Here is a 25,992-nt window from a genome sequence, read left to right as displayed (position 1 = left end):
ACTCCATGAAAATATCTATAACATCCACTATTTAAACTCCACTGCTGCCTCAAAAGTCAATTGACGCTTGCATTTTATTTTACAGCATTTTTATTTGCATCAGAATTTTCCTGGAAAGAACAATTTAAATTTGAAAAGCACTCAGAGAGCACAGTACTCCACCAAGGTTGATCATTCCCCCATATGGTATTGCCAAAAAGGTTTTTTTTTTTTTTTTTTTTTTTTTTTTTAAGAAATGCAACATTTGTTTATTAGTTTCTGATGATCAGAAGTCATGACAACATAGAATGTGGACATTTAATATAGATGTACCTCAAACAAAAAGACATTACACTGAGCACAAGTGTGTGTCATGCATGTGTACATTTTATGTATGGATACCGAATCACATGACCTAGTATGTAGCGGGTGGCGGGAATTGATGGGACTCGGAAATGCCTCCCCAATTTAATCAATTGCACCTTGTATCATTTCCAATTAATAAGGCCTGATAAGTTCGCAGTGGTCGATTTGTAGTAGGATGGCAATCATGTGATCATCAACAGGCAGCAGATATAGTGTTCACCAGTTGTCATAGTTACAGTGACGCCGTGTCGCTATCTCACAATGATGCAGAAATCTTTAACAAATCCATGGATCCAGACTATAAGCCATATCACTGCCAAAATCTAATCAATTGGTCTTTGTGTCATTTCTGACCTTTCCTGAAAATTCCCTGAAAACAGACAGACAGGGGACTGCTCAGTGGAGTAGTGGTTAGCACTTTCGCCTTGCAGCAAGAAGATCCCTGGTCCGAGTCCGGGCCTGAACCCGGGATCTTTCTGCATGGAGTTTGCATGTTCTCCCTGTGCATGCGTGGGTTTTAACCGGGCACTCCGGCTTCCTCCCACAGTCCAAAAATATGCTGAGGTTAATTGATGACTCCAAATTGCCCGTAGGTGTGAATGCGAGTTTGATTGTCTGTCTGTATATGTAGCCCTGCGACAGACTGGCAGCCTGTCCAGGGTGACCCCTGCCTTCGCCCGAGTCAGCTGGGATAGGCTCCAGCACCCCCCGCGACCCTAGTGAGGAAAAAGCGGTGTATAGAGAATGGATGGATGGACAGACAGACAGAGAGACAGACAAACCAACGACGATGGTCACAGAACCTCAGCCACGTTCTTTGACTATAATTAGTTTTACAGTCAAAATCCTTGAATTTCTGAATTTAACACTAATAAACAGTCATTCATTATTTATTTTTCATGTGTTTAATGTCTGTATGCATGTACAGCTGACCTGCTATGTTGGTACTAAAAGCCTCTGTGGAGCACACCAGTATAGATCTGAAATGAATCAGTTGGTCATGTAGCAACTAAACACTGTCGACATTTCTTGTAGTTCAAAATTCCATAGTTCTTTTGAAGAATCCCATAAAAAATAAAATTCATGAGCATGATCATTTCAGTTCATGAAGAACATTTTCTTCAATGAAGAATCTTTTCACAACAAGCTTCTCCTCAATGTCCCGGGTTGTCAGAGAAACAAATAACATCCCATCTGACATACACACGTGGACAAAATTGTTGGTACCCCTCAGTTAAAGAAGGAAAAACCCACAATTCTCACTGAAATCACTTGAAACTCACAAAAGTAACAATAAATAAAAATTTATTGAAAATTAAATAATCAAAAACAGCCATTACTTTTGAATTGTTGATTAACATAATTATTTAAAAAAACAAACTAATGAAACAGGCCTGGACAAAAATGATGGTACCTCTATAAAAGATTGAAAACTATTTGACCAGAGTGACATGATTAACTCAGGTGTGTCATTTAATTGACATCACAGGTGTTTCCAAACTCATAATCAGTCAGTCTGCCTATTTAAAGGGAGACAAGTAGTCACCCTGCTGTTTGGTGAAAAGGTGTGTACCACACTGAACATGGACAACAGAAAGCCAAGGAGAGAATTGTCCCAGGACATCCGAAAAAAAATTATAGACAAACATCTTAAAGGTAAAGGCTATAAGACCATCTCTAAACAGCTTGAAGTTCCTGTGACAACAGTGGCTCATATTATTCAGAAGTTCAAGACCCACGGGACAGTAACCAACCTCCCTGGACGTGGCCGCAAGAGGAAAATTGATGACAAATTGAAGAGACGGATCGTTCGAATTGTATCCAAAGAGCCCAGAGCAACCTCCAAAGAAATTAAAGGTGAACTCCAAGGCCAAGGTACATCAGTGTCAGATCGCACCATTCGTGGTTGTTTGAGCCAAAGTGGACTTCATGGGAGACGACCAAGGAGGACACCACTGCTGAAAAAAACTCATAAAAAAGCCAGACTGGAATTTGCAAAAATGCATGTTGACAAGCCACAAAGCTTCTGGGAGAATGTCCTTTGGACAGATGAGACCAAACTGGAGCTTTTTGGTAAGGCACATCAACTCTATGTTCATAGACTCAAAAACCAAGCATACGAAGAAAAGAACACTGTCCCTACGGTGAAACATGGAGGAGGCTCAGTAATGTTTTGGGGCTGCTTTGCTGCATCTGGCACAGGGTGTCTTGAAAGTGTGCAAGGTACGATGAAATCTGAAGACTATCAAGGCATTCTGGAGAGAAATGTGCTGCCTAGTGTCAGAAAGCTTGGTCTCAGTCGCAGGTCATGGGTCTTCCAACAGGACAACGATCCAAAACACACAGCCAAAAACACCCAAGAATGGCTGAGAGAAAAGCGTTGGACTATTCTAAAGTGGCCTTCTATGAGCCCAGATCTGAATCCCATTGAACATATGTGGAAGGAGCTGAAACATGCCATTTGGAGAAGACACCCATCAAACCTGAGACAACTGGAGCTGTTTGCTCATGAGGAGTGGGCCAAAATACCTGTTGACAGCTGCAGAATGCTCATTGACAAATACAGAAATCGTTTAATTGCAGTGATTGCCTCAAAAGGTTGTGCAACAAAATATTAAGTTATGGGTACCATCATTTTTGTCCAGCCCTATTTCATTAGTTTGTTTTTTTAAATAATTATGTTAATCAACAATTCAAAAGTAATGGCTGTTTTTGATTATTTAATTTTCAATAAATTTTTATTTATTGTTACTTTTGTGAGTTTCAAGTGATTTCAGTGAGAATTGTGGGTTTGTCCTTCTTTAACTGAGGGGTACCAACAATTTTGTCCACGTGTGTATGATTGGCTGGCTGAAAAGAACAGCAAAGCAAATGTATTCCGTTATATGTTCCTTATGTTAACTTTTAGGAGACAGAGCTCTTTCAAAACAGTTCTACTTTTTTCTTTATTTGCTGCAATATTCTTTAAATCCAACTTCTTCCTTGTTTAAGAAGCTCTCAGAATGCTGTGCTGTTTGAACAGTCGAGGTCAGACCAACCAGACACGATTATTTTCAGCCATTAGTCTTGTTTCTCTGCCCCTTGAGATTTTCTGTGACAGTTAGACGGTGGTCTTTCTGACCAAGCTGGAAAAAAAAAATCTTCTCCAGAGCCAATTTTATTGGGACAGTTTGCAGTCTGTGGTTTGGATCCTATACAGTCTCTACTGTACTTCACTTTACTGCATGTCAAAAGCGCAAAGTTCATCTTCAGAACCCCACCACTACTCTCGTTTATCTGTCCCAGAGGTAACACTGCAGGAAAAATATCTCAAACTTCAAATATATTTTTAGCAGCAGTGTCATTAGTGAAGATGAAGCAGAGAGTTTAACGATGTGAAGAGAGGAAAGGAAGAGACCATCACCTTTAACAACTGGAAGCAGAAGGAAAAGCAGCTGCTTTCAGCAGCAGAGACAAGGAAATGGATCAACCAGTCACAACACTGGAGGAGATTACATTAGATTAGATTAGATTAGATTAGATTTTTTGTCACACACATACAGTATGGCAGTGAAATGCAGTGATTGTCCACCAGGCTTTATAAATACAAATTACAAATAGGTAATTCTATAATGTACAACAAATACAAACAGATAAAATGGACATATTTATGGAATGTACACAGTGCAAAAGTAGCAGATGTGCAAAAGTGAAGATGTGCATTTACACAGAGAATGTGCATTCTGTGTGATGTGCATGTGCAGTGTTGCAATATTTACAGTTAAATGCTTATAGTTCTTGTTTGTGAGATGCTTACAGGAGATCAGAGTTGAAAGTCCTGACAGATTGAGGGAAAAAGCTCCTCCTGAGTCTTTCTGTTTTGAGGAGGAGGAAGGCGTTGGCAGGTGTGTAGTCACTCGAATGGTTCGTTGTGAAGGTGTAGAGGATCCTTCATGATCCTGTTTGCCCTGGCCACACTCCTCTCGTTGTGGATATCCTGGAGGGTGAGGAGTGTTATACCCATGGTACCGTAGATATGAATGCTGCTCTAATGAAAAAAAATAATATGAGATTGAGCTAAAGAGTTGTCATTACATTAAAATCTTCTGTCTCATTCTATGCCAGCTGTCTAAGAAGCAGAAAAGTCAACTCTGCCTTTAATCCTATCTCAACCTCAGTGACAACTAAACTAATTAATTTGCAAAATTATTGAGAGCCATGAGTCAACCATGTGCCACCCAGGCCAACATTGGACCTTCAGGCTCAAGACTTAAGGTTCTTTTCAACCATAGATTTTTTTCAGGTCCTTTCTCTTTTACAGTAATTTAAACACAGGAATAAACTACAAGCTGTTGAGGAATGTGTTTTTGCTTTGCAACCATTTGGTTATCAACCAAAACATTGGACAAATTGAAAGTTTTTCATGAGATTAAAAGTAAGGCTATCACAGGCTTTCTAAGTAGGATATGAATATAAATAGCAACAGATTTATTGTTATTATTTTTTGCAATCCATCATTTAACTAAAAACCACAAATGTGTACCTCATGGTGGCACCAACCAGGAAAAGTCATTATATGGTCATCTGTTAGTCATTTCATGTCATTGTCAGACCAGTCATGTGAAAAAAATAATTGAGAAAAATAAAACTGATTTTGTATTTTTGCCACAGTAGGCCTTACAGGGTTAATGCTGCTAGTGTGAGACCAGAGGGGGTAATTACCTCTGATTTGGAGTTATTTCTGTTTTCAGCCTGACATTCAACAGCCTTTACCAAGACATTAAAAAAAAGAAATCTTAGTAGTATTGCTACAGTCTGAATTTTTCCACCAGTGCGTGCTGCTGAAACAGGAATCTATGCATTTGTATGTTCCAGACTTGTTTATTGTAATGCTCTTTTCTCTGGTCTTTCTAGTGTGACACTGGAAATCTTTTGCTCATCAGATTGTCAATCTTCAAAAAAATTTAAAAAAATAAAAATCTGATGATAAACATATATTCCATCTTCTTCACTGGCAACCAGTGCAAGGTAGAGCAGATTTTAAGGTTCTCCTGTATAGAGCCTTGCATGGACTTCCACCATAAGTATTTGAGCCAGTAGCTCCAATTAATATTCACAATCAGACTTTCAGGGTTTAAAACATAACACACCTAAGGAACCAATTCTGTAACTTCCAGGATGGGACTTTCTGTGTTATTATTACTCTTCACACATGACCTCTGTTTCAAACAGGTATGGCTGCTATAGAGCTAGTGTGATGGAGCTGCCATGTGTGGGGAGGATTGGAAGGTGTCCTCATAGATCGGCACAGCAATGGTGTGAAGTTTTTGTAGTAAATAATTTATGAACAGTGTTATAATTAAAGGAAATGCAAAATCCCAATGCTCCAGTGTTGTTAATAAGGAATTAATTATTAATTATGATTATTTATTTAAATTTGGCAGTATTTAGTGTCTTGAAGTGCTAATGAAGCCCCTGACCTTTGTTTCATTGACAGAAGATGAAAGTTTAATGGTCCCTGTGGTGACATGTCAGCACAGCAAACTGAAGATGAGAAAAAGATAAATGGTGAAGATAATTAAAACATTACAGCAAAAACATAATGAGTTAACAGAATAAATAATAGTACAGTCAACAGATGCACGGGAGTGAAGACTGTCTCATAGAAGCAGATGTTTTAATGTGTATAGCTCAACGGGTTAAGCGGGCAACCCATGTACAGGGGCTTGCCCGACGCAGCGGACCGGGTTCCATTCCTGCTCCCGGCCCTTTGCTGCATGTCTTGCCCCCACTCTTCTCCCTCTTTTCCTGCCCGTCTGTCTCTTCAACTGTACCTATTTTACCTATGTGCAAATTGTGCAACAAAGAGTTTTCGGTAACACTTTATAATAACTATACACTATTAAGCATTAGTTAAGCATTGGTTCAGCATAATTTAAGCATTAGTTAATCCTTAAATCCTCATGAACTCATCATGAATTCACCATTAGTAATGCATTACAAAGCATGAGTAAAGACAGTTTTAAATGTTCAACTAACACATTATTAAGCATTAGTTAAACATTAGTAAAGTGCTTAATTCATCGTTAACTCATCATTTGTAACTAATTAGTTATACGTGCTTAATTAATCATGAATTCATGATCTGTATGGCATTTATTATGCATTACTAAGCACTTAATAAATCCGGTTAAAAATGTTTTGTTGCTCATTGATAACCTCAGTTAATACTTTATAAAGGGTTAGCAACTGTGTTAGTATATGATTTACAAACACATATTCATACTCAATGAATAACTTATTAATGCGGTTACTACTCATTAGTTAAGTATATTCCGTGAGCCCATCTAAAGTGAGGACTATCTATGCTTTATAAAGCATTTATAAATGACACAGAAGCCAAGATATACAAAGTGTCAGTGCAAAGTGTGTCTTTAAAAGAGCTTGTATTTTATTTTTCTATTTTATACGATCACAGACTGTTGTTATTTGAAGATGTTTGTCAAGTTTACTTGAAATTTTATAGATTGTATTTGTTTAAGGTGTGTATTTAAAAGAGCTTGTATTGTTTGGGACCAATAAAACTGACACTTTGTATATCTTTGCTTCTGTGTCATTTATAAATGCTTTATAAAGCATAGATAGTCCTCACTTTAGATGGGCTCACGGAATATACTTAACTAATGAGTAGTAACCGCATTAATAAGTTATTCATTGAGTATGAATATGTGTTTGTAAATCATATACTAACACAGTTGCTAACCCTTTATAAAGTATTAACAACTGAGGTTATCAATGAGCAACAAAACATTTTTAACCGGATTTATTAAGCGCTTAGTAATGCATAATAAATGCCATACAGATCATGAATTCATGATTAATTAAGCACGTATAACTAATTAGTTACAAATGATGAGTTAACGATGAATTAAGCACTTTACTAATGTTTAACTAATGCTTAATAATGTGTTAGTTGAACATTTAAAACTGTCTTTACTAATGCTTTGTAATGCATTGCTAATGGTGAATTCATGATGAGTGCATGAGGATTTAAGGATTAACTAATGCTTAAATTATGCTGAACCAATGCTTAACTAATGCTTAATAGTGTATAGTTATTATAAAGTGTTACCGAGTTTTCTGATCCCCTGAGCACTTAAAGTTGATGGTATCTCCTCAATGCAAAATGTGTTGCTGTCAGCACCAGTGCTAATGTTAGCTATGACAGTCCTGCTACCGGCAAATGGTGTAGCCATGCCATAATAGAACACTTTTCAAGACATTGAAAGTGCTTGAGTTCACTAAAGGTCTTAAAATGTTGAATATAATCTCTTTAATTGGACTTTGATTTTGCAGCAATCTGTGAATGGAACAGACAGATAAAAAATGCAAATAATAGAAACGAAGCAAACATTTTTGGGGTTTAAGTTATTAATAACTTAAATCACAATAATGTCTATCTTTTAATAACTTAATTATAAACTTTTAGTTTATTAAAAACTATTTTTGTTTAAAAATAAAATTTTATATCCACTTGCGCCAGTTAAACTTAGAAACAAAGTTCACCTACTGCCTTAAAAATATGCATTAGCATAGCAAAACCAGTGGCCACATCTCTTACGCGAGCAAGAACGATGGCCTCCTCTACCACCACAGCCAACATTAATGACTTGCATTGGGAGTGCATCCCAATGCAAGTCATGCATCGTGCATGTCCAATGAGAAGACCAACACGCATTCCCTTCATTCCAGGGTTTCACTATGAACCTGAAACAATTTGACAAATTAAATCATTATTTTGTTGGATGTAATTCAGAAAAATAATGTTAGTAATAAGTTGACACTAAATTGGCAAAACTTATTTATGACTGATTATGCAAGAAGAAAAAAACATGTACCTCTTCAACTAACAAAAATGTACATTGTTTTAGATTATTGCAATTCAACTGGTGTATTGTTTAAAAAAATGTTTGCCCCCTTTAGACAGACCAGTGATGCTGCTGCCTTTAAAAATTTCAGAGGGCCCATTGTCCTCTTTTTACACGATCTTGATTCTGACAGTTGCCAAACCCATGGAACTTCTGTCTATCCTTAAAGGATAATTTTGGGATTTTTGAACCTAGGCTGTTTTAAGGGTTGTCCTGTGGTGCAACAGAATGATAGGAACTAAAATCAGGCTGATCCATGCTGTATTCACTGAGTTTCATTTTTGCCTGAAACCAAAAGTAAGTTTAAATGGGGAATCTATAGTTTATTTCTGAAGTCATGGCTGAATATTTAGACGATTCTAAATGATTTGATGTAGTATTTGAATTTAATTTGTAGATTCTCTCTATAATGTTGTCAAATACTTACAATGATATGAGTAACAAAACAAACTCCTGAGTATCACAGCAGCATGGCTGGCTGAAACTCTGCAGCCTGTTGCCCCTCTCCCTGTCCCTCTCTTCTTCTGTTGCAGCTTCCCATCAGTTCAAATACATAATGTAGGCCATCAGATTCAAATACCCAATCCAGCTGTTCAAAATCTTCTAAATATTCAGCTATGACTTCAGAAATAAATTACAAGTTTCTTTACTTATAGCAATCTGAGCTGGCTAGTAACACAATAAATACTTTTATTGACATACTTTTGATGCAAGAAAGATCACCACACAACCCCATTCAAACATAGTTTTAGTTCCTATCATTGAGTTGCAGCACTGGACTACCTACATCAAAGGTACTAAGGAGCTGGCTACAAGCATGGAGAGCAAAGCTTAAACAAACCAAAAACAAGAGGCCCATGGGCCTTGATGGTCACCTGAATTTTTTGGATGTATTCAGTTCTGCTGTTTATGGAAAACATTTTGAATCCACATTTTGAATGGTATACCACTTCACTAAATCAATTTAGATTCAACAAAGTTGTGATTTTAGGATTTTCATGCTGCTCCAGTTATGTAAGAAGCAAACACCTAATGCTTGTAGATCATATTTTTTCAGCTCCATCATAGTTTGAGCCAAAGTTTTTATTCATAGCTCTTTTAATTTTTAGAAAGGTTTTGTCACCACTTCAGCAGCTTCATTACTTGAGGATTGAAGGCAAACTTCAAAAACTTATCAAGACCTTAATTTCTAGAGCCATGGTCCCCACATGGCGGACCGCGGTCCACTATCGGACCAGACGAGAGGCCAATGTGGACCCGAGCCCAAGTCAAGCTGTTGAGCAAAAATTGCATCTTTTCTGGTCTCTTCAGTGCATGCTACCTGGGAACTGGGCATGCAATTTCGGCAAGGCTTAGCGTCACTTGTTTAGTTACCATCTCACCAATACCCTTGCATTTTGCTCGCTCCTCTGCCCAATCAAATCACACATCGTAGCCTACTAGGCACATGAAAATTACCGAGCACTTGCGATGTTGAAAACTGTCACGGCCATCGCAGCAGAACCTGCAGAAGACTTCAGATGATTGTTGCAGACGAAGGGAGAAGCAGATGAGAGCCGAACATCATGTCTGCTTCAAAAATCCGAAAGGTAGACAATGAAAATAGGGTGCTTCATGACGAGTGGACGGAGTTATTTGCGTTCATTTTACCCACAGGGAGCACACAGCCCGTGTGTCTCCTATGCGACCGGCATGTAGCCATTGGGAATAGTAGCAACATCAAATGGCACTACAAAAAACACCGGGCTAGTTTCGAGAGAGATTACCCTCTGAAATCCACTCTAAGGATCCAGCATTTACTTGAGTTAAGAGCCCGGTATGATCGATCCAAACGTATCATGACCAGCGCCTTTACCGGCCAGCAGCGCGCACTTGAATGTTCCCTTCATGTCGCCTGGGTTTTTTGGGCCAAAACAAAAAACCCTTCACTGACTGTGCGGTTGTTAAAAAGTGTGCCCACGAGATAGTCAAAACCTTGACTGACGGTAAACAACAACAAGAACTGTGTAAAAAAAGTGGCAGAAATTCCCATGTCAGCAACAACATCCACAAGGAGATGTGAGGTTTTAACCGAGGACGTGCTGGAACAGCTGAATGAAGCAGTCAAGGACATACCTGTAGGTCTAGCTGTGGATGAGTTGACAGACATGACTGATAACGCACAACTATTAGTTTATGTCAGGTTTTTCAACAAACAGAAGAAAGTGTTCTGTGAGGACCTGTTAGGTGTGACCCCACTAAAGACCAGCACAAAAGGTGAAGATATATACAAGGCCATTAAGAAGATGCTGACAGAAAGGGGAACAGACATGAAATGAGTGGTGTCCATAACCACAGACGGAGCCCCCATCCATGGTGGGACAGGAAAAAGGAGACGTGGCAAGGATGAAGGAGGACCATGGCGAACTCATCTCATATCACTGCATCATTCACCAGTCTGTGCTGTGTGCAGAGTATAAGGGGGTAGGCCTATATTTCAACCTTCCTAGTATTTGTATGCACCTCATTTTGTGTGTGTGTGTGTGTGTGTGTGTGTGTGTGTGTGTGTGTGTGTGTGTGTGTGTGTGTGTGTGTGTGTGTCTTTCTCTCTGTCTCTCTAACTTGAGTTAATTTTATTGCTGTAATATTATAATACAGACACTGGTAACACATAAATATGACTCTCAATCAATTCTTTTTCTCCTCTTGAGGTGATGGACACTGTGATGAGAATGATAAACCTTCTCCGGGAATCCTCATCCCTCCAGCATCGTCTCCTCAGAGAATGCCTCCGTGAAGTGGAGGCAGAAGTTGATGACCTTCTCCTCCACAACAATGTAAGATGGCTCAGCAAAGGAAGGGTGCTGGAGCGCTTTTGGGCCATCCGGGAGGAGATTGGAGCTTTCTTATCACAGCTAAGGAGCAACAAGGCAACTCAGTTTTCTCGTTTTTTTAGAGGATGAGGAGAAAATGGATATTGTGGCTTTTTTAGTAATCATTACCTCTCACCTAAAAAAACTGAATCTGAAGCTACAGGGAAAGGACAATACCATTTGTGACCTGATGACAGCAGTCGCTCCTTTCAAAGGAAACTGCAGGTGTTCAGAGAAGACCTGCAGGGAGATTGTGCTCACTTCCCTTCTGTACAGCAGCAGCAGGTGCAGAGGCAGAGAGATCTGTCTGCTTTTGTGGACTTTGTTGATCGACTGAGTCAAAACTTCAGCCTACGATTTGACAGCTTCCCTCTTGGACAGCTGCTCACCCTGTTTATCCAGAATCCCTTCCTTATCACTGATCTCAGGAGCTTCTCAAAGGAGGTCACACAGCTCTTCAAATGAGCCAAAGCTGGTCCTCTACAGATGGAACTGGTTGATCTTCAGGCAGATGTGGCACTAAAGGTGCAATTTGGAGGAAGTGAACCTGCCACCTTTTGGATGGAGATGGTCCCAGGAAAAGGCTTCACAAGTTTGAGCAAAGAAGCTCTGTACACTTTGACCATGTTTGGTTCCACCAACAGCTGCGAAGCAGCTTTCTCGACCTCGAACATTGTCAAAGACAAATATCGTAACAGGCTCACTAATGATCACCTCCACATGTGTTTGAGGATGGCCCTGACATCCTTTGAGCCCAGATTCAAAAAGTTGGCTGGAAAAGATGGAGCCCGTTCTCTCAAGCTCCTCCTACTGAGTTATAAAAAGAGGAGACGATAGGAAAGAGTTAAATGACAATGATAGACAGGATGATCTGTGAAGCTGTTCAGTAGCAAAATGTATTCAGTGCCAGTTCAGCTACTTTGTTTCAGGGAATTTCATGCTACTTTTTGCACTTATAACAGATGTGCCTGCCTAAAAAGATATTTTGTTCCTAAAGCAAATTTAATTTTAAATATTTGTAGCCTTGATGTTATTTAAAATACACATACAAAAGCATAAAATGCAACCAAATGTAAAATGCTACTTTTATTTTTTTTTTAATAAACATTGTTGACTTTAAAAAAAATAAGTTTACTTTATTTCATTTGAAAGAAGGCAGTTATTGCCAGTGCAATTAAAGTAAATATTTCAAGAGAAATGCACCGAAAAAAAAGTCCCCGGACCCAGACCTGCAGACATTTCTGCAAAAGCATAAAAAGGTAAACTAGGCAAGCCACACACAGTTCAGACAGTGTTGCAAACTGGCAAGTATCTTAATCTACAGGGCTGCTGTGGGATAGTTAGAGAGAGCTGGGTTGTGATTGAGCGAGCAAGAGAATGAATACAGAGAGAGAGAGAGCGGTGGTAGACAAACAGTACGTGAATGCAAGAAATTAACGGTATTTCAGCTCGTTTCATTACGACATGCCGTACAGACAGAAATGCCTCCCCTCAAACACTCAGACCATTGACGAAAACATTCACTATTAACTACAAAAGCACTCAGAGAGTGCAGACCTCCGCCAAGGGTAGAGAGGAAAACAGGTAACCCATGCAGTAAAGGATCATGAGCTGGAATCAAACCTGTGTCTCTGACACAGTTCTGTTTACGAATCACCTTCTTAACCAGTTGAGCTATCTGGACACCTTGTTCCAATTTGTTGGACAACATACTAACCTATGATATTTTTGTCCTATTTTGGACCACATACTAAAACCTACTTAAAAATTCAAAGTGATCCAGAATCCAGGATCCTTTCCAGATTGCTACCAAAATTAAATCAGCTCTTCCCCTTACCATAATCTACATCCCCTCAAAATTTCATGTGAATCTGCCCAGGCGTTTTTGAGTTATCTTGCTAACAGACAGACAGACAGACAGATGGACAGACGGACACACAAACGCCGGGTGTCACATAACCTCCTTGGCGGAGGTAAATATAAGCGTCCGAGTGAATGAGACTTGAAGAGTATATTTCTGGCAATGATGGACTGCGCTGTGACAATAAACGTCAGAAATGACTAAAATGTCCTTCAGGATGATCCTGACACATCTCTCATTTATTATCTTACATTGAATATTGAGCATGTCTCTCTTTCTCCCTCTCAGATGGGGTGTGCATTGCTCAGTCTCTGAAGATTCCTCGCGAGCCGAAACCTGGCGAGTTTGATAAGATCATCCTCCGTCTAGTAGAGACGCCCAACGCCCGAGCTGTCATCATGTTTGCCAACGAGGACGACATCCGGTAAAAATGTTACTCCCTACAATCAAAATTAGCACCTTCAGACATGCAGTCCTTTTCAGTAATCTGAACATGTTAGCTGTTGGCTTTATGACAGATTGAGCACCCAGCTCACTTTTATGTAAATTGCGCAATGGCTACTTTTGCTACTTACTTTTACTAGGTAGGACGGACTAAGTAACATTTCTCTGTCACTTTCAAAACTGTGCAAGTCTTGAGCAGCATACAGTGACTTTAACAAATAAGCAATGTACAAACAATGCACTTCACATAGTTTGAAATGATTTAGTGAAGACTATTTCCACATTTAAGTTTTGGTCCAAAAACATCACACAGAGCAAAAAATACAGTTTAAGAGCAAAATCACCAACAGCTTTCTTATTAGTTTTGTTGTACAGTTTCACAGCTAATACAAACTAAAATGTCCGTGAAGATAAAATGTTACTGAGAAAAAAATATGTGAAATAAGTCAAAACATGTTTTGGATTTTAGATTTTTCAAAATATCCAACCTATTGCGGATTTATTCAAAATTGAAGGTACACTGAACCAGCATGGCTGCCACAGCATTATGCAGCAACATGCCATCCCATCCAGTTTGCAAATAGTTGGACCATCATTTATTTTTCAACAGGACAATGATCCCACACCTTCAGACTGTGCTATTTGAAGAGTGATGGAGCGCTGTGTCAGATGACATGGCCTCCACAGTCATCTGACCTAAACCCAATCCAGATGGTTTGGGGTGAGAGTGTGCAAAGCAGTAATCAAAGCAAAGGGTGGCTACTTTGAAAGATATAAATTTCACACTTTTTTGTTTACTACATAATTCCATATGTGTTCATTCATAGTTTTGATGCCTTCAATGACAATCTACATAGTGAACTGTCAAGAAATAAATGAGAAGGTGTGTCCAAATTTTTGACTGGTAATGTATATATCTGTTCATTGATTCAGTCATCAACCAAAATTTATTTGAATTGAAAAAAAATTGATTATTTTGTCAAATATTGCTATTTGACAGAAATGCGATAAATTACAATGAATTAAATACAAGGCCTCTAAATAATAAGATTACTTTTTTAATCATGTCACAACACTAGTTATTATCTCTTAAATACAAACATTGCATCTTGTGACAAAAAGAGCAAAACCAGGGTTTTGTAATTATATGCATTTTTTATGAATACAAATTAACTTCTGCCTAAAAGTAAAGTCAATCAAATCATCTTTAAATATCCCAGGATTTGTTGGACTAGAGTGTCTTGTACTGCATTCAGTAACATAGAAAAAAGGTAATGGTAGCAGAATTGTGAAAAGCTAAACTGAAGAGACAGGGGAAGCCCTTCCTCTTTTAGAAAGAAGCTAAACTCTTTTTTAAAAAACTGTAGATCATGCAAAGATTTGCCAGTAGATCACCAAGATAATAATACAGACCTGGATATATGCATGGCACATCTCTTCTGGAAATATTCAATGAACAGCCAAAAGCCTCATTATCTCTGTAGAAAACAAAGGCCAAAAGTAATTTGCTGCTTCCTTTCTGTAGGACCGCACTGCAATAAAAACTAGCAACAATAGTTCATCCACCAGTTCATTGGAAATTGGTTTCCAAATACACACACACACACACACACACACACACACACACACACACACACACACACACACACACACACACACACACACGTTTGTTTTTCTATACCGGTGGGGACTTACCATTGACTCCCATTCATATCTAACTCCTAACCCTTACCCTAACCCTAACTATCACCAAATCAATGCCTAACCCTAAACCAACGTTTTTGCACTTTTACATTTTTTATTAACAACAATATGGCCAAGAAAACGGTGTTGCCACCCGTGGGGACCTCATTTTAGGTCCCCACCGTAAGACAAGTCCCCACCTTTATAGCAAATAGTCAGGTCAAAGTCCCCACCGGTATAGCAGAAACAAGTACACACACACACACACACACACACACACACACACACACACACACACACACGTCTGGTTCTTATATCCCTGTGGGGACTTACCATTGACTCCCATTCATACCTAACACCTAACCCTTACCCTAACCCTAACCTTAACACAGACCAAAACAATGCGTAACCCTAAAGAAACTTTTTGCACTTTTACTTTTTTGAGTAACAACAACATGGCCAAGAAAACACTGTTTACCCCCGTGGGGACCTCATTTTTGGTCCCCACCATGACGCGAGTCCCCAACAAGATTTAAAGATTCAAAGTGTTTATTGTGATATGCACAGTATGGAAACATGTTTCCCTGTACAATGAAATTCTTACTCTGCTGTCCACCTAATGCCTAATGTGTAAGAACAAATTTAAAAGAATATAAATAGAAATTTAAAATAGAACAAATAACACAAGTGTAAAATTTAAAATATAAAATACAATACAATACAAATTCAAATAAGGCAGTACAGTATTGTGCTGCTGGTGTAAACTCCGGTCAGCAGTTTAGGAGTCTGATGGCAGTGGGAAAGAAAGAGTTCTTAAACCTAGTGGTCCTGCTTTTCATACTCCTGTACCTCCGGCCTGAACAGACCATACTGGGGGTGGGTGGGATCCCTAAGGATGGAGGCAGCTCTACTGTTGACTCTGCAGTGGTAAATGCTCTGCAGAGAGGGCAGTGGAGTCCTGGTGATCTTCTCAGCAGTCTTCACCACTCTCTGCATATGTTTGTGGTCCATAGCAGTGGTGCTGCCATACCACACGGTGATGCAGCTGGTCAAGATGCTCTGAACGACGCAGCTGTAGAAGTTGCTGAGGATCTTAGGCGACATGCCAAATTTCCTCAGCCTCCTCAGGAAGTACAGCCGCTGTTGCGCCTTCTTAACCAGCTGTGTGGAGTTGAGTGTCCAGGTTAGGTCCTCACTGATGTGAACGCCCAGATATTTAAAGCTGCTCACCCTCTCCACTTCAAGCTCCTGGATGTACAGTGGCTGCTGAGGTCTACATGTACACACACACACACACACACACACACACACACACACACACACACACACACACACACACACCTACTATGTGTTTCAGTATAAACGCATATACATTCTGTATCTGCTTGTTGTCGGAGTATTTAATCAGTTCCTTCACCAACTGTTCAAAGCAGGTTAAACTAGCAAGTTTCCAATTATGTGGGTGCACTGAGAGTGTCTGAGACTCTCTCAGTCACATACAATCAATGTTACAGCTGATGTTAATCTGCAGCTCTGAATCACACACAAAGAAATCAGTCATCCTGAGACCTCCCAGAGCAAGAGAAGATTCATGAGAGTGTAAAGGACCAAACTGATCATCTCTCATGTTTCCAATATGAGCATACAAGAAAAACATAGAGGAGTTTGACAATTGTGGTTTTGAGTGAAATAGTAATAACTTTATGAAGGATTATGTTACAGTACGGAGGCAAAATCTAACCCAAAATGAGAGTCTCTCAGAGCAGACGGCAGGCAACTGGATTTAAACAGGGTTTATTAACAATAATACAAAACAAACTAAGGGCAGAACTCACTACGGGTGAGGAAGGTGGGAAGGCAGACTCCCGGGGGGCGACAATCAGGGGAAAGGCAGGCTCCCGCGGGGCGGCAGTTGAGGGGGTGGCACGCACCAACACTCACAGCAACTGGCGGAGCACAGCTGCGGCAGCCAGAGATGACACTGGATCCTCTTCGGAGAACAATCCGGCCGACCACATCCTCGTCCTCGCTCTGGAGGGAGGCGGGGGTCCACGTCCTCAATCTGGAGGATGGCTGGTGTTACAAATTCAGGCAACTGGCAGGATCATCCGACACCGACTGCTGGGTGAAGCTGGTCTTTATAGAGATGGATGAGCTGCAGGTGTGCAGTTCCCGCTGCTGCACTCAATCCGCTGATCAGCAGCTGCGGAGAGCCTCATAGACCGAAGACACACTGGCAGTGGAGCAGATGGCCGGAAAAGGGCGGGGCTAGACAAAGCCTGTGACAAATTACCATGAAATTTGACATTCATGATCTCCTCTGGGAGTTTTGCCACTTCTGTGAGATTTTAACTTTTTTTATGTAGCACCATCTTTAGGTTGTTTATAAACTGTTTATGAACAAATACCTGCAGAGGAAACAACATTCCATCAGCCTCAGTTACACTTGGTGTTTAGTGTTGCTTAGCAAAAGTTAGCATGGTAAAAAGCTAAACTAAGATAGTCAATATTAACATCAGCATGTTAGTCTGTTGGGGCTGCACAGTGGTTTGGTGGTTAGCACTTTTGCCTTGCAGCTAGTAGATCCCTGGTTTCTCACAATCTTTCTGCATGGAGTTTGCATGTTCTCTCTGTGCATGCATGGGCTTTCTCTAGGTACTCCAGTTTCCTCTCACAGTCCAAAAACATGCTGAGGTTAATTGGTGATTCTAAATTGTCCATAGGTGTGAATGTGTGTGTGATTGTTTTTCTCAATATGTAGTCCTATGTTAGACTTGCGACCTGTCCAGGGTGTCCTCTGGCTTCACCTGAAGTAAGCCGCCTTGCGACCCTAATGAGGATTAAGCAGTGTATAGATGATGGATGGATGATGGATGAATGTTAGTCTGTTGATTTCATCAGAGAATGTTCCCGTTCATATTTTTGCTGGTAAATGTGAAGTGACTCTCTCATTGGCTGTCTCATCTGTCATCTGAAAGGCGAATCCTGGATGCAGCGAAACGCAACAACCTGACAGGTCACTTCCTGTGGGTGGGCTCTGACAGCTGGGGTGCCAAGATCTCTCCGGTGGTGCAGCAGGAGGAGGTGGCCAAGGGTGCCATCACCATCCTCCCCAAGAGGGCATCAGTGGACGGTGAGGAGGGAAACCTGACCACACTTTAGAAACCATGTTGAAAGAGATCATGATTGTAAAGATGTTTTCCTTCTTTCTGCAGCTTTCGACCGTTACTTCAAGAGCCGCTCTCTGTCCAACAATCGCAGAAACGTCTGGTTTGCTGAGTTCTGGGAGGAGAACTTCGGGTGTAAGCTGGGAATGCACGGCAAGAGACCTGGCAGCCCCAAGAAATGTACAGGTAGGATCCACAAGTCACAGGTGGATATAAACCTCATTATCCCAGCAGACGCTGTTCTCTACCTTCTCCTTCTTCTCTCTATCCCTTTTCCATTTTTGCCTCCTCGTTTTGTTGTTTTCTCCTCGATCTCTTTCTCATTTTTTTGAATTTGGCTTTGCCTTTCTACAACATGTCCTTTCCTCGTTTCCCTTCTGTTTTCTTCACTCTGTTTCTTTCCTTCTGTCCTTGCATCTTTCTGTCCTTATTGGACCTTCTCTTTTTCCTCTCTGGCCCTGCAAAGATACAGTCCTGGTTTCTCTGGCCTTAAAGCTTTTTGAGGCTGTTTTGTGGTTTGGGGCTAAAAGGAACTTGGCTTGACTGACAAAGCTAATCATTTACTTTCCGCCTCAGGATTTCCTCAGACACCTTAAAAACTCTCTTCTGCATTCTTGCACACACATAGCTCCTTTAATGTTCTCCCTAAAGCAAAGACCAAAAATCACATCGTGGAAAACTAATATGCTGCCCTGATTCCACTGTGCTCTCATATCGCAGTAAGAAACCTCTCAAACAAAAAATAAAAGTGTGATTAGGTTAAATTCTCTGCTACTGACTCAGCTGTTCTCAGGCACCTCTGGGGGCACAAACAAAAAGGAAAACATGGTTTCTTTCTCTGCTGCAGGTACAGTGTGAAGCTTCTGTCTGTGCAGCTGTTGGTTTTACACTATGCACTTTTAGTAAATATATGACAACAAAACAAAATAAAAAAATAAAATAAAATAAACACAACAAAACAAAAAATATAACAAAACAAAGTAACCCAACATATCTTAAAAGGAATACGACAAAGCACAAGCTTATTTACTCCTACCCCTTCTCCATCTCGACCATCAGTCACTCAGTACTCCACTCCGATAGCTATTGCTGTCCATATTTACAGACAAAATAGAAATAAATATCAATTAACAAATATCAAATAATAATACTTATAAATTTTATTTGTCAATCATTTTTCATTTCAACAAAATCTCAGTGCTACATTAAAGACAAAAAAGAATAGAAACAAAATAAACCCAGGTAAAATAAAAATAAAATTTTCAGGGACATATTTAATTAAAAGTTTTTTGGGGGTGCCCGAATAGGTCAATGGGTTAAGTGGACAACCCATGTACAGGGGCTTGCCCGACGCAGTGGACTGGGTTCCAATCCCGCTCGCGTCCCTTTGCTGTATGTCTTGCCCCACTCTTCTCCCTCTTTTCCTCACTGTCTCCACTGCACCTATCAAATAAAGTCATAAAACGGCCAAAAAAAAACCTTAAATTTTTTTTTTGTTAAAAAAGAAAGATATTTAGGTCATTTTTTAAAAAATCCACTGCCTGTGGAGTTCTCAGGTGGTCAGGGAGGGAGTTCCAGATGCAAGTTGTGGCTGAGTGGAAGGTCCTGTCTCCCATGCTCTGGAGTTTGGTTCTGGGGGGTGAAACAGGTAACAATTCTTGATGCAGTTTTGTCTTTTGAATGATTGGTTGTAGAGGAGTTCTTTGAAGTAATCTGGGGCATTGCTTTGAATGCACTGATTGGTGAGGAGCTGAATTTTGTACTGGATTCTGAAGGAGATGGGGAGCCAGTGGAGAGAACAGAGGATGGGTGTGATGTGGTCTTGTTTCCACATTCTTATCAGGATCCTAGCAGCACTGTTTTGAATGTATTTAAGCGTTTGCAGGCTCTTGCTAGGGATCCTGATGAGAAGCGTGCTGCAGTCGTCCAGCCTGAAGGAGACAAAGGAGTGGACGAGTTTTCTGCATCAGAAAGGGTGAGGGTGAGAGGGAGTTTGGCAATATTTTTGAGGTGGAAAAATTAAGACTTGCATAGATGTTTGAAGTGGCTGCTGAATGTCAGGTGAGGGTCCAGTGTCACACTGAGATTTGTAACTGCCGAAAAGAAGGGAATGTCTTGTCTGAACAAGGTGATGGTGGTTATGGAGGTTGACTAGACCTGATGAGGGGTGCCGACAAGAATGGCATCAGTTTTGGAACTGTTTAGCTGGAGAAAGTTTTAACTCATTCAGGCCTTTGTCTCCTCCAAGCAGGTGGTGTATTCAGTGATATACCCCTGTCAAAGCCCCTCCTCCTCTTCCCTGTATCTCGTGAAACAGCCCGATCTCACGAGGATTCGTGAAACTGTCACGTAAATTTTTGTTTCGGTTTCGTGCGCACCAACACAATTTCGTCATGTTTTTCGTGCTGCTCACCACGAAATGCACACCAATGTATTTTAAACGGCGGACTTTTCGTGCCACTCAGAACGTATTTCAAAAGAATGGCTATATTATATTTTTAATGTAAAACCGTGGCGAATCCAACGCTATATTTTGCATGACATCGTCCCTAAACATAACCCTAACCATAATCCTAACCATAACCTAACCATAAGCCGGTGCTACACTTACCAATTTGCATAGGAATTTCAAGAATGTCCGGTGGCCGGCGGCCGCAAACGTGATCACACAAGCAGTATACGCCGATGGACAGCTTAGATCGTCATGAATCCGCCGGTATAAACCACTTTCAGATGTGATTACCACAGCGAAAAACATTTCGTGGTGAGCGGCACGAAAAACATGACGAAATCGTGTTGGTGCGCACGAAACCGAAACTAAAACTTACGTGACAGTTTCACGAATCCCCGTGAGACCGGGTTGCGTGAAAACCATATCTTTGTACTGCTTCTTAAACTGTGTCGTGCTTTGACATTGCTTGAGCTCCACCTCCATTCCATTCCATAATCTCACTCCACATATTGAAAGACAAAAGGACTTTAGTGTTGTATGAAATCTACCACATTTTAATGTAAAAAACATGATCATGGCTTTTCACACATGACAACTTGTCATATGTGAAGTGTGACCAGATATCAATTCTTCATTTTTGTCCCCGACCTCGCTCTGACATTTCTTTTGTTTGTGAGAAATTGAATTCAGATTGGGTGCACTACAAAACATCCGCATATTGCTAAAGAGTAAAGTGAACTGAAATCAACCAAAGCTGTGTAACTAAGACATTGCAACTAAAAATAACTCAACATAATGTAAACAACCTAACTGTTGTGAAAGTGTCCTGCAAACTGTGCAAAGTTGATAATGACTCTGCTGCTTCCGCATAGATTAACCTACCCCCAAAACGTTTGCTCTGATTGGATTTCTTCCCAATTTGTCCCACAAAAAGAGTAGTTCTAATTGGATCTCTTCTCCTGACCTAACATTTTCGTCTTGTTTTAATTCATTGACTAAAGTTTCTGTTATATTTTGTCGCAATTTTCATCTTCATGTCGGACATTTTAATTTTTTTTTAAGTTTTTCGTACGTCTAAAAGGTTCAGTGACGAAAATTTTTTGTCATACTCTTCGTCAGTGAAATTAACACTGATTGTTAATCTGATTCAGCTTCCAAAACATGATCTAAATGTCCTTAATTACCTTAGTTTGAGACTCTGTTGTCTGGAACTAGCTGATCTGAAGTTAAATAAGATCTCAGAAAGCAACTGGATTAGTGTGGATTAATGTAAACCAGATTAATTTCGTCCTGGTTTTATTTAAGCCCTGAACTGGAAACCGGGTTTTAGAGTTTGGTTGAGGATTTATAGCTGGTGTGGTGATGACTGGGGTCTTGTTGGAGGAGGAATTTGGGTTGTGGACCAATCTGGCTGGTCAGAAGGTGGAGAGAGAACGAAGGATAGGAACAAGCAAATCACTCCTGATGACTGCCAAGTGGGATCGATTCAGTAGAGTCAGAATCTGTCCATTAACACATTAAAATTATTATGTGAACCTCAAGAACATAGCTGAGCAGTTAAAACAGTTGAATAAATTTCACAATAAAAAATTTAAAAACAACAAAATTTGAACAAAACTGGTGCTTCATTGGCTCTGAGTGAATGTCTTATATGAAGATATACACTGGTTTTTATGCTATTTGCCTGAAAATGTAAAACAAATATTTATATATCAAATGTATGAAAAACAAACAACTCCAAAATGCTTCACATGCTCAAGGACCACTATATAGACCCTCCAGAAAAACACGGGCAAAAATCCTTGATTATGCGGGCTAAAATCCTTGATTATGCGAATAAATATGCAAGGTTTTTATGCCATTTTATGCGGGGAAATTGCAGAAAGTTGCAAAGTATGCGAATAGTTGTGAAATATGTAAAAATATGATTCACCTGCCGTCTGGCCGCGGAGGAATGTGTCCTCTAATCAGACAGTGGGACTGCCGCGAGGTTACTGGACTGACAGCCTGTGCTTTGGGAGGGGGAGAAGCTCACAGCAGCATCTGCTGCGCGTTGAAAACTGCAGAATGATCCGGGTTTTCCTGTCAGTCTCCAAAACGGCAAAAAAAGTCGCTAGATTTGTGGCTAGTCGCTTTTTGTGGCTAAGACGCTTTGGAAAGTCGCTAGATTTAGCGAAAATGTCGCTAAGTTGGCAACACTGGTGCCGCGCTCCGCATCAGCTCGTGCTTCTAGTGTCTGTGTGAATGCGCGAACTGATGATGTCAGGCCGGGCGTCACATAAAAACTCACTCACAACTCCATTTATATTGGTTATAGTTTTCTCATTTTATGCGGAAATTGTGAAATCAAGCGGGACCCGCATACTTCTCTTTTTTTTCGAGGAAATGTGAGATTCCTGCAGGAATTATGTGCTGTTTTGCGGGGATTATGCAACCTTTTGGGCAATAATTGACCCCCGCATAATCAGCGGCATTTTGGTAATTAATGCGGGAATTCATGCGATCGCATAATCGCGTTTTTCTGAAGGGTCTAACTATAAACATAGTAGCCAATGGGGTATGAACACCTGCCATCTCCATTCAAGAGTGCTGCCAGAGACAGTTTTGTTCAGATGTTGCCACTCACACTGGAAGTGGTGTGCAATTATTTTTACAATGGCCGGGTTTTAAGTTATGTTTCTGCCATTTATCCTATGATATCATACCTGGCCCATAGGTGAAATGATGGATTTTATCTTTCTCCCTTGAAGTCCACTTTATTTGGCAAATGCCTTCAGCAGGTTATCTAATTCAGCATCCAGGTCACTGAAGAACTTCGACTGCAGATGCATTGTAGTGATACTTTTGAATTCTGCATTCATCTGAAAAAGAAAGCAACAATGCATTTCAGTTTCTTCATGAATAATAAATAAATACATATTCATTCCATATTAGATTCTGGCATTCAAATACTCATTTGTCAGAATGTCATCAAAAGCTCTCCTCCAGTAAATCATGATTGGTTGCAAGTTACTTATTTGACTCTGCCAATACATTTAAATAAAACATCCAGCCCTCTGCAAGAAGATGATTTCAAGATGGAAATGCTATTTCATCCTTTTACTTACCTCGTGCACATTGAAGAGAGCTGGCCACCTTGTTTTGAAAGGAGCAATCATAGGTGCTTCTTGAACTACCTCTTGCCTTCTGTATGCAAAGGTTCTATCCATCATTGTGGCCACCTTGTGTTCATTGTTTCTTTTCTTTACTTCTGTGAGTAGGGCAATTCTTGTTTCTTCAAGGGTCTCTGCTGTTTCACCGACTCGATAGGTAGGGCAGTAATTCATTTCAGCTTTTTTGGCTTCTTCACATGATATGCAGGACTACTTTTGTCTGCAGGTTTGTGTTTTAGGGCATTGACAGAAACTTCAAGGCATCCCAACTTTCTCAGCTTTGTTCAGTAGTTGGCAAATTTATACTTTAGGCTTGTATTCCAGCCGCCATACCCACTGACTGGATGTTTTGTTACAAGAGCTTCTGCGACTTCATTAAATTCCCTGTCAGAGGGATACACTTTGTACTCAATGATTGCTTCAGCCAGGCCATCAAGAATGGCAGATTTCAGTTTAGTGTTAGGATTCAACAACACTCCATTTTCTCTGAAGGCAGCGTTGGCCCTTTCCAGCTGTAGCTGGGCATCGTAGGTGAACTGAGGGACAGGGAAAACAATTGGCCATCCAAAACATCTTGTTGAGGTAGACTCAGGAGAAGACAAAAAGTCTGTATCAAATGAGGTGCCAGAAGATGAAGTGGTTGAGGAGTCATTTAGAGTGTTGGAGGTGGCAGTATGTGAGCAGGCAGAGGGTGGGGAGCCATCAGGGAGGGCAGCAACTGAAGTAAAGATGATCTTGACAGTGCTTTTGTCTTGAATGTCCGATACTGAGACCAAATTCAAGAATTCATTCTTGAAATCAGGATCCATGTACTGAAGTCTGAAGTGGTCATTCACACCACGCCCTCTCTTTATCTGCTCGATGAGGTCATTTACAGACTCCAGCATTCCTTCAGGAATAATCAGTTTCCAGGAGTCATTTTTACCCAGAATTATTCTGAGTGTCACTAGGGCAGCCATTTCATAAGAGCCTGAAACAGGAAAGATAAAGTTAGTATAAATCTGCTTTTAATACAGTGAGGACAAATGTATGGAATGCCATATGTTATACATTGCAATATAGGTATATCAAATCAGAATGTATTAGTAAATATTAAAACATAAATTGCTTTTAATTTAGCTGCCACATTAATGGCATATTACAAATTTTTTAACGGCAGTCATTTTTGTGAGTCGTTACCAGGCCAGCATTAAAATATCGTCGTGTGAATAGAACCGTAACAGTGAGCTAGGACAAAGTTTAACAACGAGCGGCCAGCTGCCCAGACTGAATCCACACCGGTGGATGAGAGAGAGAGAGAGAGAGAGAGAGAGGGAGGGAAAGGCAGGCGCTGCAGGTGGATGAGGACGCCATTCAGTCCTTCAATTTGTGGTTAAAAAGCACCTAAGCATGTTCTCAAATGACCACAGAAGTACTTACTATTTTGGCACAATTTTTAAAAAATATTTAAACGAATGTGACGATACACCCGTGCGTGGTTACACAAATGCAGCATATATCCGACACGACCGGCTGCTTCATGTACTTGCCAAAATATCGCTGAAATTCTTAGGTAAACTGATACTGACTTCATGCATGCATTTTCATTTGATTTTAGATGAATGAAAATAGGTTTTCTTACCTGTTTCAGACTAACTCTGGTGTACCACATGTTTCCTTCTGCAACATCACGATAATTACGCGAGTGGTGAAATCTAGTGCGAGCAAGTGATCTCGCGAGTTTAAGTGCATGCTCATTTACCTGGCTAGATTTTGTCACGTTATTTAAACATGATTAAATCTAGTTCTAGTAAAATTGTGGAGTTTCATGTAAATTCAACATGATTAAATCACATTCACCTTTGAAACAAACACACAGGGCTCAAAAATCTTGAGCAATTGTTAAACCAGGCTCAACTTTTGCTGGACTGTAAAACAGCAAACTCCAGCCAGTCAAAAACATGCTGGAAAACACTCCTCCTAAATTAATTTTCTACTGTATACCTTGTGATCATTGATGGTAAAACATGAAATAACTGAAGGTAAAGATGTAAAACCCTTTATTGTATTTTTATCAAGCTGTTTTCAGTGTTTTGGTGCCTCTTAAATCTACAGTTGTCTGTAATTCAACCTGACCATCGTAAGATTTC

General features: G+C 40.1%; 1 protein-coding gene across 4 annotated transcripts in view; it reads left to right on the top strand.

The window, feature by feature from the left end:
* grm8b (glutamate receptor, metabotropic 8b) overlaps positions 1 to 25,992 on the top strand; it is a 417,912-nt gene that overhangs the window by 167,829 nt on the left and 224,091 nt on the right. For all 4 annotated transcript variants that reach the window (XM_051951555.1, XM_051951556.1, XM_051951554.1 and 1 more), the window contains exons 4-6: positions 13,254 to 13,389; positions 18,071 to 18,225; positions 18,308 to 18,445. In XM_051951555.1, coding sequence (XP_051807515.1) covers positions 13,254 to 13,389; positions 18,071 to 18,225; positions 18,308 to 18,445 — 429 coding nt within the window. The remainder of the gene's footprint in view (positions 1 to 13,253; positions 13,390 to 18,070; positions 18,226 to 18,307; positions 18,446 to 25,992) is intronic.

The sequence above is a fragment of the Acanthochromis polyacanthus genome, chromosome 8 (genome assembly GCF_021347895.1).
Source record: "Acanthochromis polyacanthus isolate Apoly-LR-REF ecotype Palm Island chromosome 8, KAUST_Apoly_ChrSc, whole genome shotgun sequence".
NCBI lineage: Eukaryota > Metazoa > Chordata > Actinopteri > Pomacentridae > Acanthochromis > Acanthochromis polyacanthus.
This window is presented reverse-complemented; position numbering and strand designations above follow the sequence as displayed.